This window comes from Microcaecilia unicolor, chromosome 13 (genome assembly GCF_901765095.1).
Source record: "Microcaecilia unicolor chromosome 13, aMicUni1.1, whole genome shotgun sequence".
NCBI lineage: Eukaryota > Metazoa > Chordata > Amphibia > Gymnophiona > Siphonopidae > Microcaecilia > Microcaecilia unicolor.
Genome location: NC_044043.1, coordinates 16,707,211 through 16,727,796, shown reverse-complemented (window position 1 = coordinate 16,727,796; position 20,586 = coordinate 16,707,211). Strand labels below are relative to the sequence as shown.

The following is a 20,586-nucleotide window of genomic DNA, read 5'->3' as shown; positions in this document are numbered from 1 at the left end:
GACTAGTAATGAGAACATATATCCCCCCCAAGACGGGCATTCCATATGGGAATTTCCCCAGATGGCGCTTGCCCAAAATGTGGAGCAGAGGGAGCGACACTTGGCCATATGTTCTGGGCATGCCCTGGTATCCAAAGATTCTGGAACTCCCTCACACAGTCGACATCCAAGATGTGGGAGGCAACTTGGAAGAACGGTCCCCAGACGTTGTTCGGGCGGCCGATACTAGTGTGTCCTGTTCCAAGGGGCTTCAAAAGCTTTACTCATAGGGCTACATTAGTAGGGAAAAAGTTAATTCTCACAGAATGGATTACAAATAAAGTGCCAACTTTGCAGCAATGGCGTTGCCTGATGATAGAGTACATGAGATTCGAAAAGAAAATGGCAGACTGCGAAGGGGACCGGAAATTTACGGAGAAAGACTTCCATAAGATTTGGACGCCATTTTGGCAGACCATTCCCTCAGGGGGCAGCGGGCGCATCCTGAACATGTAAGCCGGACATTTGGACATGAGAAGTGAATTCTCTGAGAGACTTTCCCTGGGCGGGGGTGGGCAGGGGATAGGGAGGGGGGTTTTCTAGGTTAGCAGGAAGGACAACAAACGGCCAAGATGCAAGTAACTCATGGCAAGACCTGGAATGGACTATAGTAGTGTAAGCAATGCTTTCATTTAGCCAGTTAACTTGTGTTTTAGGTAGGGGTAGATGAGTTTCTTGATAGGATTAAGATGTTTAGGGGCAATGTAACATTGTTATGTATATTTGAAACCCAATAAACAAATTGAAAAATAAAAAAAAATAAACTCTTCCCACCCCACAGGGACCCCATGAATTTCGGTACACTGATGAATAAAAGCTGTTAGGGGCTTTACAACTATAGCAAACAAAAGAGGTGATAAGGGGCATCCCCTGATGGGTACCCCTAGCCAGTGGTAAACAGTCCAAGTAACCCCCATTTACCCTAACGTGGGCCCTAGATGAGCTATATGGAGAAATTAGGTCTTACCTGCTAATTTGCTTTTCTTTAGTCCCTCCGGACTGGCCCATGATTGGACTGATGGGTTATATACTCCTTCCACCAGGTGGAGACTGAGAAGATCTGACTCTACAGAACCAGTAAGAGCCCTGGCCATGTGACCCTAGATTCAGTATATGCCTAACAAAGCAGAAAAGAGAGAATGACTACCTTACATAAGAACATAAGAGTAGCCATACTGGGTCAGACCAATGGTCCACCTAGCCCAGTATCCTGTTTTCCAAACAGTGGCCAAGCCAGGTCACAAGTACCTGGCAGAAACCCAAATCGTGGCAACACTCCATACTACCAATCCCAGGGTAAGCAATGCTTCCCCATGCCCATCTCAATAACAGACTATGGACTTTTCCTCCAGGAATTTGTCCAAACCTTTTTAAAATCAAGATACACTAACCGCTGTTCCATAGCGTCCCACAGATCACTCCAGAGACTTGTGGGTTATCCATAGAGGCATATTTTCAAAGCACTTAGCCTTCCAAAGTTCCATAGGTTTCTATGGAACTTTGGAAGGCTAAGTGCTTTGAAAATATGCCTCATAGTGTCCCACAGATCCAGAGACTTGTGGGTTATGTCCTTCTGCCAGCAGGTGGAGACAGAGAGAAATTCTGAGGTTCACTATAATGTGGTCATGTGCAGCCACCTAAACCTCAGAATTCACTCTTACCTAGCAGCTCTACATTGATAGGGTCCTGGCCCGTCCCCCGGGCTGAGTTGAGCATTTCTTAGGGTTAAGGTCTCCCTGCGTGGTGAGAAAGGTACATCTGCTGGTGACAGGTACTACTACTACTACTTAACATTTCTAGAGCGCTACTAGGATTACACAGCGCTGTACAATTTACCAAAGAGAGACAGTCCCTGCTCAAAGAGCTTACAATCTAATAGACAAGTGAACGATCGGTCCGATAGGGGCAGTCAAATTGGGGCAGTCTGGATTCACTGAACGGTAAGGGTCCCTCCCTATCCTCCCCCCACTGGCCCCCGGTGCTTACCTGAAGTTGCTGAGGGCTCTGCTGTTCTCTCCTGCCTCCAGCCAATGGTTTAAAAAAACAAAACAAAACAAAAAATCCACGAGTTCTGGCAGTGCAGTAGTGTAAAAAAAAAAAAGCTCCATTTTGGAGCAGCTGCGAGCGCATGTCAGGGGGGCTTCGGTGTGACCCGGACGCCACGTCATGGGGGCACCTTCAGAGACAGTGAAGAGCTGCTGTCGGTGTGGGAGCCAGAGAGCAGGGTAAGGGTCTTGAGCTAGATGCGTTCCCACGAAGACCTCTCTGCCGTCAGTCAGCGGGGTAAGCATGGAGGCGGGGGAGTGTGTGCTAGCATTGGAGCCGGTATTGGCGGGTGCCTCTGGCCTTTTATCTTCATGGCCTTCAGTGGACACCATTTTCTTAGCTTCCCTGTGTCGACGGGAACTGAAGTCCCGACAGAGGGGAATCTTGCTCAGCTGGTTTTGGCGGCAGCCACCAGCCTTCCTGTTTCGCACCCTTTGTCAGGTGCTATGTTTTCTCCTCCCTCACGCATGGTGGTGCTTGCAACCTGTCTGCAGATGTCTGACCTTAATCTTCTCCAGGGTGCTGACAGGGATTTGGGAATGGAGGATATCCTCTTCTCACCTGAGTTTGTTTTGTTAATGCATAAGGCATTTTTGTTGAAGCGGATGGGAGGGCAAACTCCTACTATAGCTCTGGATCATCAGAGAGCCCTGGCCCTCCCGCCACCACTGTTGACCAAGCGTTCGCAGGTGAAGGTCCCGCAGCACCTGGAGTTACACAAAGTTATTCAAAGTCATTAACTTGCGACAGGATTGTGAAAAATTACAAGAGGACCATACGAGACTGGGAGACTGGGCGGCTAAATGGCAGATGACGTTTAATGTGAGCAAGTGCAAGGTGATGCATGTGGGGAAAAAAGAACCCGAATTATAGCTACGTCATGCAAGGTTCCACGTTAGGAGTTACGGACCAAAAAAGGGATCTGGGTGTCGTCGTCGTCGTCGTCGATAATACACTGAAACCTTCTGCTCAGTGTGCTGCTGCGGCTCGGAAAGCGAATAGAATGTTGGGTATTATTAGGAAAGGTATGGAAAACAGGTGTGAGGATGTTATAATGCCGTAGTATCACTCCATGGTGCAACCCCACCTTGAGTATTGTGTTCAATTCTGGTCGCCGCATCTCAAGAAAGATATAGTAGAATTGGAAAAGGTGCAGCGAAGGGCGACTAAAATGATAGTAGGGATGGGACGACTTCCCTATGAAGAAAGACTAAGGAGGCTAGGGCTTTTCAGCTTGGAGAAGAGACGGCTGAGGAGAGACATGATAGAGGTATATAAAATAATGAGTGGAATGGAACAGGTGGATGTGAAGCGTCTGTTCATGCTTTCCAAAAATACTAGGACTAGGGGGCATGCGATGAAACTACAGTGTAGTAAATTTAAAACAAACCGGAGAAAATATTTCTTCACCCAACGCATAATTAAACTCTAGAATTCGTTGCCGGAGAACGTGGTGAAGGCGGTTAACTTAGCAGAGTTTAAAAAGGGGTTAGATGGTTTCCTAAAGGACAAGTCCATAAACCACTACTAAATGGACTTGGGAAAAACCCACAATTCCAGGAATAACATGTATAGAATGTTTGTACGTTTGGGAAGCTTGCTAGGTGCCCTGGGCCTGGATTGGCCGCTGTCGTGGACAGGATGCTGGGCTCGATGGACCCTTGGTCTTTCCCAGTGTGGCATTACTTATGTAGGCCTCTGTGGTCTCTGATGTGGATGAGGACCAGTTTTCTTGCAGGTCCCAACTAGTCCTGTCATTCTCTAGAAGAGTGGGAGCTGCTGCTGGATGGGGTGATGATTCCACGGTGGCACATCTGTTTTGCTAAGAAGAGCTTCCTGCTCTCATTATTTGGGCTTTGGAAGTCTTGAACATCTCCCCTCTGAATTCTTCAGCTGTGGCCTCTGCCGCTCCATCTATTGTATCAGGGACCAAGCGGCCACCCAGAACATTTCACACTGATGAGGCTATGAAGGTCCTAATTGTGATGCAATGGGATATACTGGATTCTCTGGGTTATGTGTGGTGAAAGCTATGTCTATTTGCTACCGGCGGGAAAATGGAGTCCTTACGGTTACCCATGGTGGATTCCTTAATTATGGCGGTCACTAAGAAGACTACCTTGCCGGTGGAGGGCGGCACGGCCCTGAAGGATCCCCAGGATCGGATATTGGAGACTTCCTTTAAAATGTCCTTTGAGGTGACGGCCCTATGCCTGCAGGCGTCCGTGGCCCGGGTGTGCCTTTCTTGGGTTCAGAAGGCGGCCTCAGCAGAAGATCTGGTCAGTTACCCTATCTAGAGGCTGGGCTTGCATATTTGGTGGATCTTCTGTATGACCTGCTTCGGGCTTCAGCTAAGGAGGTTTCACTGGCGGTTACAGCTCGTCGTTGGCTTTGGCTGTGGTATTGGGCTGCTGATACAGTGGCCAAGTCTTACCTGGTGCGGTTACCATTTAGAGTAGCTTTTTGGAGATGACCTGGAGAAGTTGTGAAAGACCAGGGGGACATAAAGGTCTGCATTTGCATGAGGATAAGGCCAAGCCTGGCTTTTGCACGAGGTCCACCCAGTTCCGGAAAGCATGGCATTATCGTCCCGGCAGTGGCGATCCTAGCCTGCATGACACCCGGGGCGGATCGCCGATGCGCCCTCCCCCCGGCGAAATGACACCCCCCCCAGGTGCACGCCGCTGGGGGGGGGGGTGCCGCAGCGCGCGCCTGTCAGCTGAGTTTGCTGACTTCGCTGCAGCTCCCTCTGCCCCGGCCGGAACAGGAAGTAACCTGTTCCGGGGCAGAGGGAGCTGCAGTGACGTTAGCTAACTCAGCTGACAGGCACGCACCGCGGCACCCCCCAACGGCATGCACCCGGGGCGGACTGCCCCCACCTTGGTACGCGACTGCGTCCTGGACATTCTGGCACTTTTTTGAAGCCTCGTTTCCATCCAAAACAACAGCCCTTTCAAGGGGAGCGTCTCTCAGGCGGCTCTTCCACTGGACCAGCAGTGGCTGCACGATCCCAATGATGGGCCCCTGGTCCATTCCTCGCTGGTGATAGGGGGTGGCTGTCCCGCTTTCTGGGGGAATGGACCAGGGTAACTTCAGAAGAATGGGTCTTGGAGGTTATCAGAGACAGATACAAACTGGAATTCTTCAGACCCCCGGTGGAGTTTTTTGTAGTCACCTTGCAAAGCCAAGGCCAAAATGACAGAAGCCAGTTTTTACCTGATAATTTTCTATTAGTCCCAACAGATCAATCCAGATGCCCGCCCTGTGTATTTGTTTCTCAGTGTGTTTTTTGATCTGTTGCAGTTTATGCGTTTGCAGCTTTTAGTTACTGTTGCATTGTCGGATCCATGTGGAAGGATCTCATTATTCGCTATGAGCTGCATGTATTTCCTCCTGCGGTAGCTGCTGATGTAAAAGTTATAAAGAGGCAGGAAAGTTTTTTTGTATTTTAATGGTTTGCTTGTTCACACTGCTTTGGAAACGACAATAGAGGTTTAGGTGGCTGCACATGACCACATATAGTGAACCTCAGAAGTTCTCTCTATCTCCAGCTGCTGGCACAGGGACATAACCCACAAGTCTCTGAATTGATCTTTTGGGATTAACGGATAAATGTTTTTATCAGGTAAGAACTAAATTTTACCTTACCATATTCTCCAGCAATGAGTTCCAGAGCTTAACTTACTCTTTGAGTGAAAAATATTTCCTCTTATTTGTTTTAAATGTATTTCCATGCTATTTCATTGAGTGTCCCCTGGTCTTTGTACTTTTTGAATGAGTGAAAATCAATTTACCTCCACCCGCTCCATACCACTCAGGATTTTGTAGACCTCAACCATATCTCCCCTTAGCCATCTCCTTTCCAAGCTGAAGAGCACTAACCTCTTTAGCCTTTCTTCATATGACAGCACTTCCATCCCCTCTATCATTTTGATCGCTCTTTGAACCTTTTCTAATTCCGCTATATCTTTTTTGAGATACGGCAACCAGAATTGAACACAACACTCAAGTTGAGGTCGCACCGTGGAGCGATGCAGAGGCATTATAATACGTTTGGTATTGACATCCATATAGCAAAGAGTACTTTATCATCATTATCCTTATCAAGATATAATGAAAATGTGTAAAAATATCTTTGAGATGAATGTCTAGATGAATAGAAAGTATCATCTTGGGTCAGACCTATGGTCTGTTAAAACTAGAAATATTTCTTTGGTAATAGTTGTTCTGTGTAAGTAATGAGATTATCTGTGGAAAAAATAGGCTCAGGCTCTGTGGGTGCTCAAAATCCCCTACGTTTAGAGCCTTGGACCACCACCAGCTTGCAGTCATCCGAAATGGGAGAACTCAGAACTGAGCTCTGCCTCTGTTAATGTGTATATGCCGACCCGCCACTAAACTCCTGCCCTTAATGAACCGAATGTCTGCAGGGGTTCCCCACACCGAGTATACCCCCTTGTCCACCACTGAACTGAATGGCCTTGTTCTACAATTCCTGATGTCGCCAAGGGTGGTAACAAGTGGATACTCAATCTGAAGGAGATTACATTAGGCACCACCCTATCTGTAGGAGACATAAAGGCTTTTTGGGAAGAACCGCCCATGCAAGCATTACTGATTTATTTGCACAAGCGGGTTATGCCAAATTTGTGACTGACAGTCAGTACGATGGTAATCCCCTAACGGAAATTGAAACCAAACTGTTTCAGGAGATACGCTCCACATTTCCGGCCCAGAAAGATTTCTCTGTCCTCACCTCCCAAAGGTGGAAGGCTGGGTCCGAACCCATTGAGACTTATTTAATTAGGATGCAACAGCTCTTTCGGGAAGAGACTGAGGAAAAATTTGACTCTGACAATGCCCTTCCTGTATTTTACCACTTACTTAAAGAAACCTTACCCTCTGGGGTCAGAAAAAACCTAGATAATACAGTAGGCCTCCAACTTAAGAAATGGCCTGAAATTCGAGAACATGTCCTTCACCATTGTAGGAAGCTCATTAAAGACCAGCAGAGTGTTGTGTGTCAGGATCAGGCATCAACTAGGCATCTCACTATGTTAAAGATTGCTGAAAAACAATCCAAGAATTCCACCCCATCCCCGTCTGATGATACCCCCTACAGATAGTTCTTCCTCGCCTACCACCCCTGAGGCTAACTCCAGCTCGTGGGACTCCTCTAGTTCCCCATGGCGCCAGCTCCCCCGAGTTACGCAATCTCTGGAGGGAACTATGCAAAGATAAAAATTATTCCCGTGATCCCCCTGATATTACTTCCCCTACTATTGTTATGTATGCTGATCGTCGTTATGACAACAATACCAGAGACCAAGGTATCCGACCTTACCGCTCAGACCGTAGAAACGACTTTCCCGATTCCCGGGGAAGGCAACCTCGGCGAGGCCCACAGGGAGGCTCTTCTGACAATACTCGGCGCCCTAGGAACTATCGCTCTCGACCTAGTCCCAATCGCTATGCCAGTATCGAATGTTTCCGATGTCGTAATTGCGGCCATTTTGCGTCAGATTGCCCCCAACCGCCTTTTCCACGAAATGAGAGACGCCAACCTCCCCCCGATCGCCAGGCGTTCTCTTTGGAACCCTGATCAACGCCCTCCGCAGTGACTAGGCTTAGTCCATACTAAAGCCGGCCTAGATGACCCCATGATTACATTGCTCATTTGTGATGTTCCTGTCCCATTCTTAATTGATACAGGCACTTCTCGTTCAGTATTGGCCCATGTTCCTCACAAATTGGAAAAGTGTCTCAAAAGATCTTCAGAAAACGTTACTACCGCAGGCTCTGATGGAGTTCCAACGGATACCCCATTATTGGAGCCATTACCCATCAGGTATGCTGACAAGGAGCTTCTTGCCCCACTGTTGTATGCTCCCCTCTGCCCTGTCAATTTGTTAGGTCGAGATCTCCTAACCCAATTTCATTTTGAGATCCATTTTGACACATCCAGCCCCAATGAAAACACCTCACTGATGATGGCGGTCACCGCTATGGTCGATAAACAAATCAATGACGCCTTAAATGACCTGCCAGGTTTCCTTTGGGCCACCCCTGATTCACCTTATGGTGAGGTAATTGGCCATTCCCATCATATTCAGCTGTTGCCTAAATGTACAGGCCCCAAGGTCGGACAATATCCATTGAAACCTGAAGTCATTGCTGGCGCTCAAGAACAAATTAATTCACTGTTACAAGCAAGGCATTATAGAAAAATGCCACTCCCCATTTAACACCCCTTTGTTTCCCGTCAAGAAAAAAGGAGGCAGGAAGCTGGCGAATAGTTCAAGATCTTCGAGCGTTAAATGATATCATGCTGCCTATCTTTCTGAACGTCGAAAATCCGACCACACTCCTTAATAGCATCACCCTGCAGAAGTACCATTCTACCATTGATCTGTCCAATGTCTTCTTTTCTATTAAGCTTGACCCCGAAAGCCGGCCTCTTACGGCTTTCCAGTTTGATAATACCACCTATCAGTGGACTCGCCTCCCTCAGGGTTTTACTGACAGTCCCACTATATTCTCCCAAACTCTCGCTGAACACATACGTGAATTTAAACAGGACAGGTATGTTTTACCCTCCCACACTTCCATTGTTCAATATGTGGATGACATGTTAATCACATGCCCTGATTTTGATACCTCTGTCCAGGTCACCTGTGATTTTCTTGGTTTCTTGGCCACTAAGGGCTACAAAGTTAATCGAAAGAAATTAAAAGTTGCGCAGACCCATGTTACCTTCCTTGGCCATCAGATTGGTCCCCGCGAGAAGGGCCTAGGTCCCGATACGCTGCAACATGTTTCATCTTTGCGCATGCCCACCACGGTATCCGACCTCAGGGCAGTGTTGGATATGTTGAATTTCTGCCGTCTCTGGATACCAGATTATTCGGCTAGAACAAAACCATTTTACTCTAGACTACAAGGGAAACGGAAAGTAAAACATGAGCCTTTACACTTCACCGTTCAGGAAACTAAAGATCTTATGTCCGTAGTGAAGGACGTAATGCTTTCATCACCATTAGCTACGATTGATGTGTCCCAAGATGTGTACTTGTGGGTTGTGCACACTGAAGACACATGGTCTTGCTTAATTACACAACAACATGAAGATATAACATGTGGATACCTCTCTGGTACTTTTTCTCCAGTTGAAAGAGCCTTTGCCACTTGCGAGAAGGGTCTGGTGGCCGCTAGTACAGCCGTCACCAAACTCTATAGTTACATCCCACATCTTCTGGTTATTTTACACACTTCCCATGATGTTAAATATTTGTTGGACAAGCAAATCAGTCACATGACCGTCTCTCGTTTGCAAAAGTATCAAGTGCTTTTATTCAGTGTAGTTCATTCCATCCATCCTCTAACATTAACTGATCTTCAACGCCTTGATCCTATGCTATTACACAGAACATGTTACATGACACCGCCCTGAATTCTATCTTCCCACATCAGTGCACTACCCAATTGTCTGTTCCTGAGTCTCTCCATATCCACTGCGAAATTTTGCAGGATGGCGAAACTTGGTTTACAGATGGCTCGTTCCAAAATGGTGTCGTAGGTTTTGCGGCCCTCCGGTATACACCGGAAGAAGATATTATTGATCCTGTACAATTCAGACTGCCCGACACATTTACCGCTCAAACTGCAGAACTTGCTGCCGTTCTGTATGTTTTACAATTTAAAGCCCTGCACTCCGATTTGAGTATTGTTACAGACTCTGATTATGTTTTTTCTTCCCTTCATTCACATATCCGCAAATGGAACCAGAGGGGCCTGATTTCCTCTACGGGTCAGCCCTTAAGCCACTTACCTCTTTGGACAGCACTTTTTGAGGCCCTTGAGCAGCGTCATCAGAAAGGCCTCCGCACTAGCGTCTCCTGGATTAAAGCCCATCAGGAGACCGTGTTTTCTTTTGCCATCAATGGAAACCATGCTGTGGATGAGCTGGCTCGTGAAGTAACATCCGTGCCTGCTCCTTCCTCTGCTCCAATTGCCGACGCGATGATGTCGTTTCCAGTGGTTACGTCCCCTGCCTCCCTCCACGTTCATCCTCCATCACCGCCCTTGGACACGTCCCCATCTACGCCCTCTGACAAGTCAGATACATCGCCTCCTTCTGTTCATAATCCCCTTGACCTCACTCCTCCTCTTTCACCCTTGGACACACCTTCGCCTGTCTGTCCCTTACCTTCCGCTGCCTCTACTTCTGATTCGCTTGTCTCTGATTTTTCCACTACATTAATGTCCTGTCTCACCCAAACTGAGCTCAACTTATGGAAACAATCCGGTTGTTTCCTGAATACCAACGGTATTTGGACCCATCCTAATGGCCAATTATGTGTTTCACAGTATGTTTTATCCCTTCTGTTGCATGCACTCCATTACCCTTTACATTTCAATGCCAAAACATTGTATGATCAACTTTCTCCCAGGCATTGGGCACCTCAGATGTTACCAATGTGCCACACTGTTGTTCATAATTGCTACAAATGTTTTCTGTATACTCCAAAGCGGGGACCCGCTATTCCTGCTGGTCACTTGCCTGTTGTCCAAGGACCTGGCCAGCATTGGTATGTTGACTTCACCGACATGCAGATTCCTGTCCGTGGAAACCGGTATCTGCTGGTCTGTGTGGACGCTTTCTCCAGGTGGGTGGAAGCTTTCCCCTGCTCTAGAGAAACGGCCCAAGTCATGGCACAGACTCTTTGTAATGAAATCATCCCCAGATTTGGCATTCCTGGTAAGATTACTACTGATAATGGTACACATTTTGTTAACGAGTTGTTGCAATCTTTTCTTCCAGCTCTAGGTATTATGCACAGAACCGTTTGCGTTTACAAGCCCACTAGCATTTCTTCCCTGCATTCCACCACGGTGGTGCACGCATACTCCCTTTATTTTTGCTGCCCATCTCCACAGTTGTTCATCTTTGGACGTGTACCTTTTTATACTGTGCCTGGGTCTTGCATTACTTTTCACTGCATTGTTTGGACTTCCCCCTGCTAGAGTTTACAGTCCCATTGCCAGTGATCATACAGTCAGTGCTTTTTCATCTGGTAACTTACCCTTGCCAGCTGAAAACTCTACTGCTATAAGACACACCCCTGAAGTGTCCACAAGGTTTGAAATACACCCTACACCCACTGCCCTAAGTGGTACACCAGCAGGTACTCCACCTCCCCACACCTTTACAGAGTCTAGGATCATCTCGACTGCCAATCCCACTCTGTCCGCAGGTAACCATACTGAGACTGAATTTCCGACTGGTAATTACTCATTGACAGTTGAGAATTCTGAGACTAATTCTACACCTGCTGATGGTCGTACTTTGCACCCCACAGAACCTCCCCATATTAGTAGCAGCTCAGGTACTATTGTCCCAACTCCTGGAAACACTACCGTGTTTAAGCTTCCACCCACCCCTCCCAATCATCTTAGGGTGCCTGATAGTGACTCTAGCCCTAACTCTAACCTTGCTTTGACCACCCAGTATCCAGAAGTACAAACCTCCACTCCATCCACACATTCCTCCCCCCCCCCCCCGGCGACCACCTCGCTGATTAGTCATCATTTATGGTTAATCCAGTGAGGTATCCCCTCCAACCAACCCCTTGGGACGATTTGATTGAACTCATCCTATCTGCCCTTTGCCTTACCCTTTCAATAATTTTTGTCTTCATTTGGTTCCTATATTTCCACCAACAGCTGGTTCTATATGAGCCTACCAAGCCCTGAGCCCAGCATTTTTGAACTCTGGGATCCTGCGCCCGACGACAATTCCTTGTGGAACCCGACAGATAGGTATCACATCTTGTGCCAACCTTTGCTAGAAACAACCAGTACAGGTCCTGCCACAATTACACAAGATATTTTTCCTGTATTATGTGATGCAGGATTAGTCAAGGTATCAAGAACCACTATCCGTTGATTAGACCTGAGACTGGGGAAGAGGTTGTATTTTGGATAGTAACCTACAGACTTTATTGCACTGGGTGGCTCCCCTGGCTCTAAGGCAAATTGGGAACAGACCCATAGAGAAGTATTGTATTTCTCCTGACGGTAGAGGGTCTTTTGCAGCCATGCGCCTTCACCCAGGTTATACTGTTGCCTAGTGGTGGAAGTACATGTCTGCATCTGAAGGAGCAGATAGTGACCAAAACTCTTCTCCTCACTCATCGCCCCCGCTTGAATTCTCTCCATCACCTGTGTGGGGTCTTTCATTCTCGGACTTGTGGGATTGGGATAGTGTAAGTTTTAATCTCGGGGATAGTGTAGATGAACTGAGTTTTAGGGACTCTGCCCTTTTCTCGTAGAAAAGCTACGAGAATGGTATGGGATTTGCGTTACAAGACATATGAGGAGAGACTTGCTGAACTAAATATGTATACTCTGGAGGAAAGGAGAAACAGGGGTGATATGATACAGACGTTCAAATATTTGAAAGGTATTAATCCGCAAACGAACCTTTTCCGGAGATGGGAAGATGGTAGAATGAGAGGACATGAAATGAGATTGAAGGGGGGCAGACTAAAAAAAAAATGTCAGGAAGTATTTTTTCACGGAGAGAGTAGTGGATGCTTGGAATGCCCTCCCGCGGGAGGTGGTGGAAATGAAAATGGTAATGGAATTCAAACATGCGTGGGATAAGCATAAAGGAATCCTATGCTGAAGGAATGGATCCTCAGGAGCTTAGTCAAGATCGGGAGGTGGGGCTGGTGGTAGGGAGGTGGGGATAGTGCTGGGCAGACTTGTATGGTCTGTGCCAGAGCCAGTGGTTGGGAGGCGAGGATAGAGCTGGGCAGACTTATACGGTCTGTGCCAGAGCCAGTGGTTGGGAGGCAGGGCTGGTGGTTGGGAGGCGGGGATAGTGCTGGGCAGACTTATACGGTCTGTGCCCTGAATAGCACAGGTACAAATCAAAGTAGGGTATACACAAAAAGTAGCACATATGAGTTATCTTGTTGGGCAGACTGGATGGACCGTGCAGGTCTTTTTCTGCCGTCATCTACTATGTTACTATGTAAGGCATCCCCATTGGGATCCGGCCCCGGAAGACGACCCCAGCTGGGATCCATTGACCTGATTTCAGATATTGTGTGAGCCATTGCTTGATCCCTTGACAATTGGTCCAGGGCGAAATTGTATTTACACCCTTTCCTTGTTTGGAGGAAGTATAGCTCTGCAAATCGAGCAGACAGACATACCTCTAGTTAGGCCTGACAATTGTGAGGTGGTTGATTTCTGGGTGATAACCTATAACGTACTTAATACCAGTTGGAGACCTTGGTTATTTATCAGGGAAGTAAGAGGAAGGCCATTAGAAATATACAATCTTTTCCCAACAGGAGCCATTAGAGTTTACCCTGAATACACCAACACCTAATGTTGTACCCATACCTATTTTGTTTGGGAATAGTTCTCTTTGTGATTTCTGTTATTGCTGTAACCTCAGGGTTAATCCTGGTACTCATGCTATTTACCATTCGCCAGTTGCCATTCCTTCAACCCTGATATTATTGGTTTTACAATCATAATCAACATGACCACTCTTGTTTTTTTGTTATGCTTTTTAATCCTTGCCCCACTCCCTTTGGAAGCACAGATCATGGGGCCCGAAAGGATCAGTTACAAGATACATTTAGCCCCAACTAATGAAACAGTTGTCCTTACCTTTGACTTTTGTGCTTACACCAGGTGTGGAGAGGTGACTTACCAACAATACTATTCGGCATTCAATATTTACATGTGTACCTCCTCCACCTGTGACAGCTGGTCAAAGGTACGATGGTATGCGGGAAATTGGGAACCGCAGCCCCCAGATTCTTTTGTAAAGACCATCTCAATAATGAGAACACGACCACCACCCAACTGTCAAATAAATCAGTGCAACCCGATTGCAATTACGTTCAGAGGGGTGACCTCGGCTACCTACCGAGCCTATACACTGGGATTGGATGCCACGGGAAGAGATCCAATGGCCACCATACAAATTGTGCCTCCTCTAAGAACGACCCCAAATCCCCCAAACCCTCTGATGCCCACGAAGGCCCCCAAGATGGTAATTCCTTTCCAGGTCCATCAAGTAGATAATACCAAAGAGTTGGCTATGATAGAAACAGGATTTGGTGAACATAACCTATGGTTAGAATGGGCTCACTATACCACAGCTAGTTTGAATGTATCTAATTGTTACTTTTGTGCAGAGGCCCGGTTAGAACCCATAGTGGTCCCTTTCCCACTGCATCTAACAATCATCCAGAGGGTTTCAAATGTATGCTACGATTATTTCAGGGTAATGTGTCTGACAACAAATCCTGCCTAGCCCTGGGTAAGCAGTATCCTGAAATACCATTTAGGTTGGGAATCCCACCTGCATTCAGAAAACCAGATCCAAAATTGGTATTCCCAACCTGCATAGGTAGAAACCCAAAATGTAATCCAAAATTTGTGGGCAATCTGACCAACTGTAATGCTACTCTGGAAAATAGTTTTGAATTGGTACATTTCACCAGTTTTACTCATCCCAGAGATGATGTATGGTGGTATTGCGGGACTAACTCCCTTTACCAGACTTTGAGTCTCAAGTGGAAAGGGAGATGTGCATTGGTGAAGTTGGTTATTCCACTCATTATTGCCTCTTTGTGTCCTCAAACTCCCTCCAGAATAAAACGGAGCACCTTACCCTCTGGTTCTTTTGATGACCGGGTGTACATAGATGCTATTGGTGTTCCAAGAGGGGTGCCAGATTAATTCAATGCGCGCAACCAAATTGCCGCAGGATTTGAGTCAGTTTTCTTTTGGTGGTCTACTATAAACAAAAACATAGATTGGATAAATTACATCTATTACAACCAACAAAGATTTGTGAATTACACTAGGGATGCTATCAAGGGAATAGCAGCCCAGTTAGATGCCACCAGTAGAATGACACTTGAGAACCGACTAGCACTTGACCAGCTTCTGGCAGCGGAGGGCGGGGTGGGTAAAAAGATAGGTACCCAGTGTTGTACCTTTATCCCCAATAATATGGCTCCAGATGGATCAATCACCAGAGCTCTGGAGGGTCTCACCTCGCTTTCTGAAGAACTTACTGAGAACTCTGGCGTTGATACATCCTGGACAAGTTGGATGGATAAAGCTTTTGGTAAATGGAAGATATTTATCATCTCAGCAGCAACCACCATCATCATAGTAGTGGTTGCTATATTTGTGTTAGTTGGATGTTGTATAATCCCATGTGCTAGAGGATTAGTAGAACGCTTAATTGAAACTGCTATAAGCAAGAAAGAGCCTGCAAGACAATATGTCATGTATGAAAACCTACTCCCTAACACCACTAGAGAGAATACGTTAGATTATCTCCCCATGCGGTGGACCAAACGCTATGCAAATGCACGAGAGCCAGTAGAAGTACCCAGCACTATTTAGCGGAATGTTACACATGGGACATAACTTGTGCTAATACAGAATAATAATCATAAGCAATAGTTACTCTATATTTAACACACAGCTTATCGATATATAATCAATACATAGCTTAGATAATCAGCATATAATCAATGCATAGTTTGGATAAGAAGTATATAATCATATGATTTGCTTAAGGAAATGAATTAGTTACAATGACTGAAATATATCTATTATTAAGTTTTCTGTTATTAAATCTTTTGCATACATATAGCTTAACTTATAGTTGTATTCCAAACTCGCCGAACCACTGCTTTACCGTATTTTCCCCCGAAAGATAGAGGCAAGAATATGGAGTATTCTCCCCTGTGATAATTTGACACCTTCTGGAATAGATGGTGACAAACTAGCTTTATGTCACCCCAACAGGTGGGGTGACAAGAGGGGAATAATCTCTATATATAAAAGACAACACCAACGTTCTATGAAGCCTCCAGCCGGAAGTGTGAAGGGGGAGAGATATCCGGTTTCCCCATGAGTGTCTGCCCCGCCCTCGCTCTCTAACACAAACAGTGAAGGAAAACAGCAAAGCAGGAAATCAAATCGCTCTCTCTGTAACAATGAAGGACTCAGAGGGGGGAGGGGAGAGAGGGCAGGGACACACACACTCCCACATGCACACAGAAGAAAATCTTGCTAGCCCCCGTTTCATTTGCATCAGAAACGGGGCTTTTTTTACTAGTAAGATATAATACAGCCAGAGACCCCCCCCCCACTGGAATGGTGGAGGGCTGAGCCACAGAGCCCAGGTTACAAAACTCTGATGGTTAGCATAATTGGGAGCTTACTGGAAAAGTTTGGCCTAGTTTTTAAGCCTGAACTGAGACCTGAATAGCCTGAGTTGGAAATGAAAGAGCAAAGAAATGTGAAAACAAGATGGAATCAGAAAACAAAATGGAAACTCTGAAGTGACAGTTATAGAGTGGAATTACCCAATCATAGTTAGAAAAAAGTGTTTATCTGAAAAACATCATGACAGGTGCTGGAGTGGGGAAATTTTCTGTTGAAATAGGGGTGGTACTGGAGATTGTGGTTTAGCGACTTTGGGATAAACAACGTGGCCATTAGAAACAATGAGAATGCATTAATTTTCAATGAACAAAAATTGTATATAAGGAAGATGAAATTGGGAAGAGTTTGGAGTCTGTTCAGATTCCTCCCGGCATGCTGCCCGATTATCTCTGAAATCAGATTGCTGTGCCTGATTGCCTTGTACTATGTTGGTAAGAATCAATAAACTTTTATCTATATCTTTATCACCCGTCTTCTCTCCTTCTTAAATTAGACTAGCAGAATGCTTAATCTTTTCAATCCAGATTAGGTATGGATAGGATATTTATTCACCTACTGATATTCATGGGTATCAGGAGTCAGATAAAAGAGGTCATGTTTAGTCAATATATTCACAGCCTTCTGGAGGACTCCCCTCGCCCATTTGGACTTGTGTCCACCATGGGAGAGGGGCAATTCTTCCCAGGATAGAGGGGATAGCAAAAAAAAAAACAACAGTTGCTACTTACTTGCTTTTGCCTAGTACCCACTTAGCCTGAAGCTAATAAAAAAAAAAAATCCCAGAGTCTACATGCAGCTCAGCTGAAAGTGAGGCAGATGTGATATCTGCAGCCAATAGAGAGTGGGAACGAGTTGAGGAAAACTCATGTGTCTGGGATATTGCTGTCCGATTTACTAAAAAAATGTTTCTATTTGATTCAAAATTGGTTTTTCAATTTGATTATGCTTTACTGAAATACAGGGACCCATAGCTTCAGACCTATGCTAATATTATAACAAGGTAACACAAACAAGCAGCAGCAATTAACATTTTAAACATTTATAAAAGCATTTCCGATGACAGGTTAAACCACACCAGCCTCTACTTCTTTAAAATGTCTACACTATCACCACAATTATTGTTCAGTATTAAAATTAAGTTCAAAACATACCACCGTCAGTCCTTTAATGTTTGGAAATCATAGCCATAGGTATAGACAGTTATTCAAATATTATCACACCAGAACAGGCATCCATACACACACTGCAAAAGTAAACAACTTCTACAGAGTACACCCAAAACTTAATTTTTATTTTCTCATTTCTATCTTCAAAACTTTCAGACAGCAGATGAACTGATCAGCAGGACCCATAGCAGTTCAAAACAAGTAAATTCAGCAACAACACAATTTATACCTCATTGTTCCACCACCCTTAGGATTCACCTTTGGGTTTAAAATGCAAAACCATGTGCATGTAAGGACTGTATAAACAAATTAAAACAAAATTTTTAAAGCAAATGCCCTTAATACATAATACTTGGTAGCAATAATGAAACAGTGATGGAATGTTCACATTGCAAGCAGTCTAAGGTTTTTTTTTGCTATCCCCTCTATCCTGGGAAGAATGAGGTGGATAGAGCGCCGTTCACGGAAGAGAGTGTGTATCAACAACTTGGAAAGCTAAAGGTGGACAAAACCATGGGGCCGGACGGGATCCACCCCAGAATACTGAGGGAGCTCAGAAAGGTTCTGGCGGGTCCTCTTAAAGACTTATTTAATAAATCCTTGGAGATGGGAGAGGTTCCGAGGGATTGGAGAACGGCGGAGGTGGTCCCTCTTCACAAAAGTGGGGATAGGGAAGAAGCTGGAAACTACAGGCCGGTAAGCCTCACTTCGGTCATTGGAAAAGTAATGGAAGCCATGCTGAAGGAAAGGATAGTGAATTTCCTGGAAGCCAATAAGTTGCAAGATCCGAGACAACATGGTTTCACCAAAGGGAAATCGTACCAAACGAATCTCATTGAATTCTTTGACTGGGTGACGGGAGAATTAAATCAAGGACGTGCTATGGACGTCATCTACTTAGATTTCAGCAAGGCTTTCGACACGGTTCCCCACAGGAGGCTCTTAAATAAACTAGACGGCCTGAAGATAGGACCCGAAGTGGTGAACTGGATTAGGAACTGGTTGACGGACAGACGCCAGAGGGTGGTGGTGAATGGAGTTCGCTCGGAGGAAGGAAAGGTGAGTAGTGGAGTGCCTCAGGGATCGGTGCTGGGGCCGATTCTGTTCAATATATTTGTGAGTGACATTGCCAAAGGGTTACAAGGTAAAGTTTGCCTTTTTAAGGATGACACCAAGATTTCCAACAGAGTGGACACCCCGGAGGGTGTGGAAAACATGAAAAAAGATCTGAAGAAGCTAGAAGAATGGTCTAACGTTTGGCAATTAAAATTCAATGCGAAGAAATGCAAAGTGATGCACTTAGGGAGTAGAAATCCAAGGGAGACGTATGTGTTAGGCGGGGAGAGTCTGATAAACACGGACGGGGAGAGGGATCTTGGGGTGATAGTATCCGAGAACCTGAAGGCGACGAAACAGTGCGACAAGGCGGTGGCAGTAGCTAGAAGATTGCTAGGCTGTATAGAGAGAGGAGTGACCAGCAGAAGAAAGGAGGTTTTAATGCCCCTGTATAAGACGTTGGTGAGGCCCCACCTGGAGTATTGTGTTCAGTTTTGGAGGCCGTATCTTGCGAAGGATGTTAAAAAAATGGAAGCGGTGCAAAGAAAAGCTACGAGAATGGTATGGGATTTATGTTCCAAGACGTATGAAGAGAGGCTTGCTGACCTGAACATGTACACCCTGGAGGATATGATATGATACAGACGTTCAAATATTTGAAAGGTATTAATCCGCAAACGAATCTTTTCCGGAGATGGGAAGGCGGTAGAACGAGAGGACATAAAATGAGATTGAAGGGGGGCAGACTCAGGAAAGATGTCAGGAAGTATTTTTTCACGGAGAGGGTGGTAGACGCTTAGAATGCCCTCCCGTGGGAGGTGGTGGAGATGAAAACGGTAACGGAGTTCAAACATGCGTGGGATATGCATAGAGGTATCCTGTGCAGAAGGAATGGATCCTCAGAAGCTTAGCTGAAATTGGGTGGCGGAAAGGGGGGGGGGTGGTGGTTGGGAGGCGAGGATAGGGGAGGGCAGACTTATACAATCTGTACCAGAGCCGGTGATGGGAGGCGGGACTGGTGGTTGGGAGGCGGGAAATACTGCTGGGCAGACTTATATGGTCTGTGCCCTGAAAAGGACAGGTACAAATTCAAGGTAAGGTATACACATATGAGTTTGTCTTGGGCAGACTGGATGGACCAAGCAGGTCTTTTTCTGCCGTCATCTACTATGTTACTATGTATGTATTTATTTTCCACTGAACATAATTAACTTTGTATGAAATTGGCAGCTAATAGTGTACTGGACAATGTTAACACCTTTAGACTGACTCTGGACTTCTGCATGAAGGTAGTTCTGCTCTCATTCACTGCAATTCACAAAACAAAAGGCGCAAGTTCCTTCATGTCATCTTTTTTCTTTTGATCTAAGCACAGGGAAAAAAAAACCCAATTTAAATGCTCACAGATTTCCTAATGTCTTACCTATAAAAACTGTTCCGTTATTAAGATGCCTCTGTGCACATCCATACGATATGAGATTAAATTTAAAAAAAAATACACTACTAACAATAAAGAACGACAACGTGACTACAGCAACGTATAGGTTTGTCATCCCGCCTTAGAAACCTCCTGTCTTAAACTTTTCGTGACATCCAGACTCCAAGCTAAGCAACTCTGCTCCTTGCATTGGTGTCGCAGTCCCGCCCCCTGACGTCAGTTCCTGTTCCGGCTGTGCGCAGTGCGCACCAATAGAGACACCGCCTTCTCTGCGCGCGGCAATAGAGAGACTTTTTGAACTCTGGTAACTGCTGCTGGTTTTTTCTCTGCAGCGCCAGTGACGGAGGGAGAGAGGAAAGCGGCAGCGGCAGCGGCAGTCCCGCCCCCTGACGTCAGTTCCTGTTCCGGCTGAGCAGTGCGCACCAATAGAGACACCGCCTTCTCTGCGCGCGGCAATAGAGAGACTTTTTGAACTCTGGTAACTGCTGCTGGTTTTTTCTCTGCAGCGCCAGTGACGGAGGGAGAGAGGAAAGCGGCAGCGGCAGCGGCAGCGGCAGCGGCAGT

General features: G+C 45.9%; 1 protein-coding gene across 2 annotated transcripts in view; it reads right to left on the bottom strand.

Annotated features, from left to right (window-relative positions):
• RAD51D (RAD51 paralog D) overlaps nucleotides 1-20,385 on the bottom strand; it is a 287,517-nt gene extending 267,132 nt beyond the window's left edge. Inside the window, exon 1 of one of the 2 annotated variants that reach the window (XM_030222483.1) lies at nucleotides 20,008-20,385. In XM_030222483.1, the coding sequence (XP_030078343.1) occupies nucleotides 20,008-20,137 (130 nt within the window). In that variant the 5' untranslated portion in view covers nucleotides 20,138-20,385. The remainder of the gene's footprint in view (nucleotides 1-20,007) is intronic. The other variant, XM_030222485.1, reaches the window with a different exon arrangement.
• Between the last annotated feature and the right edge of the window lie 201 nt (nucleotides 20,386-20,586).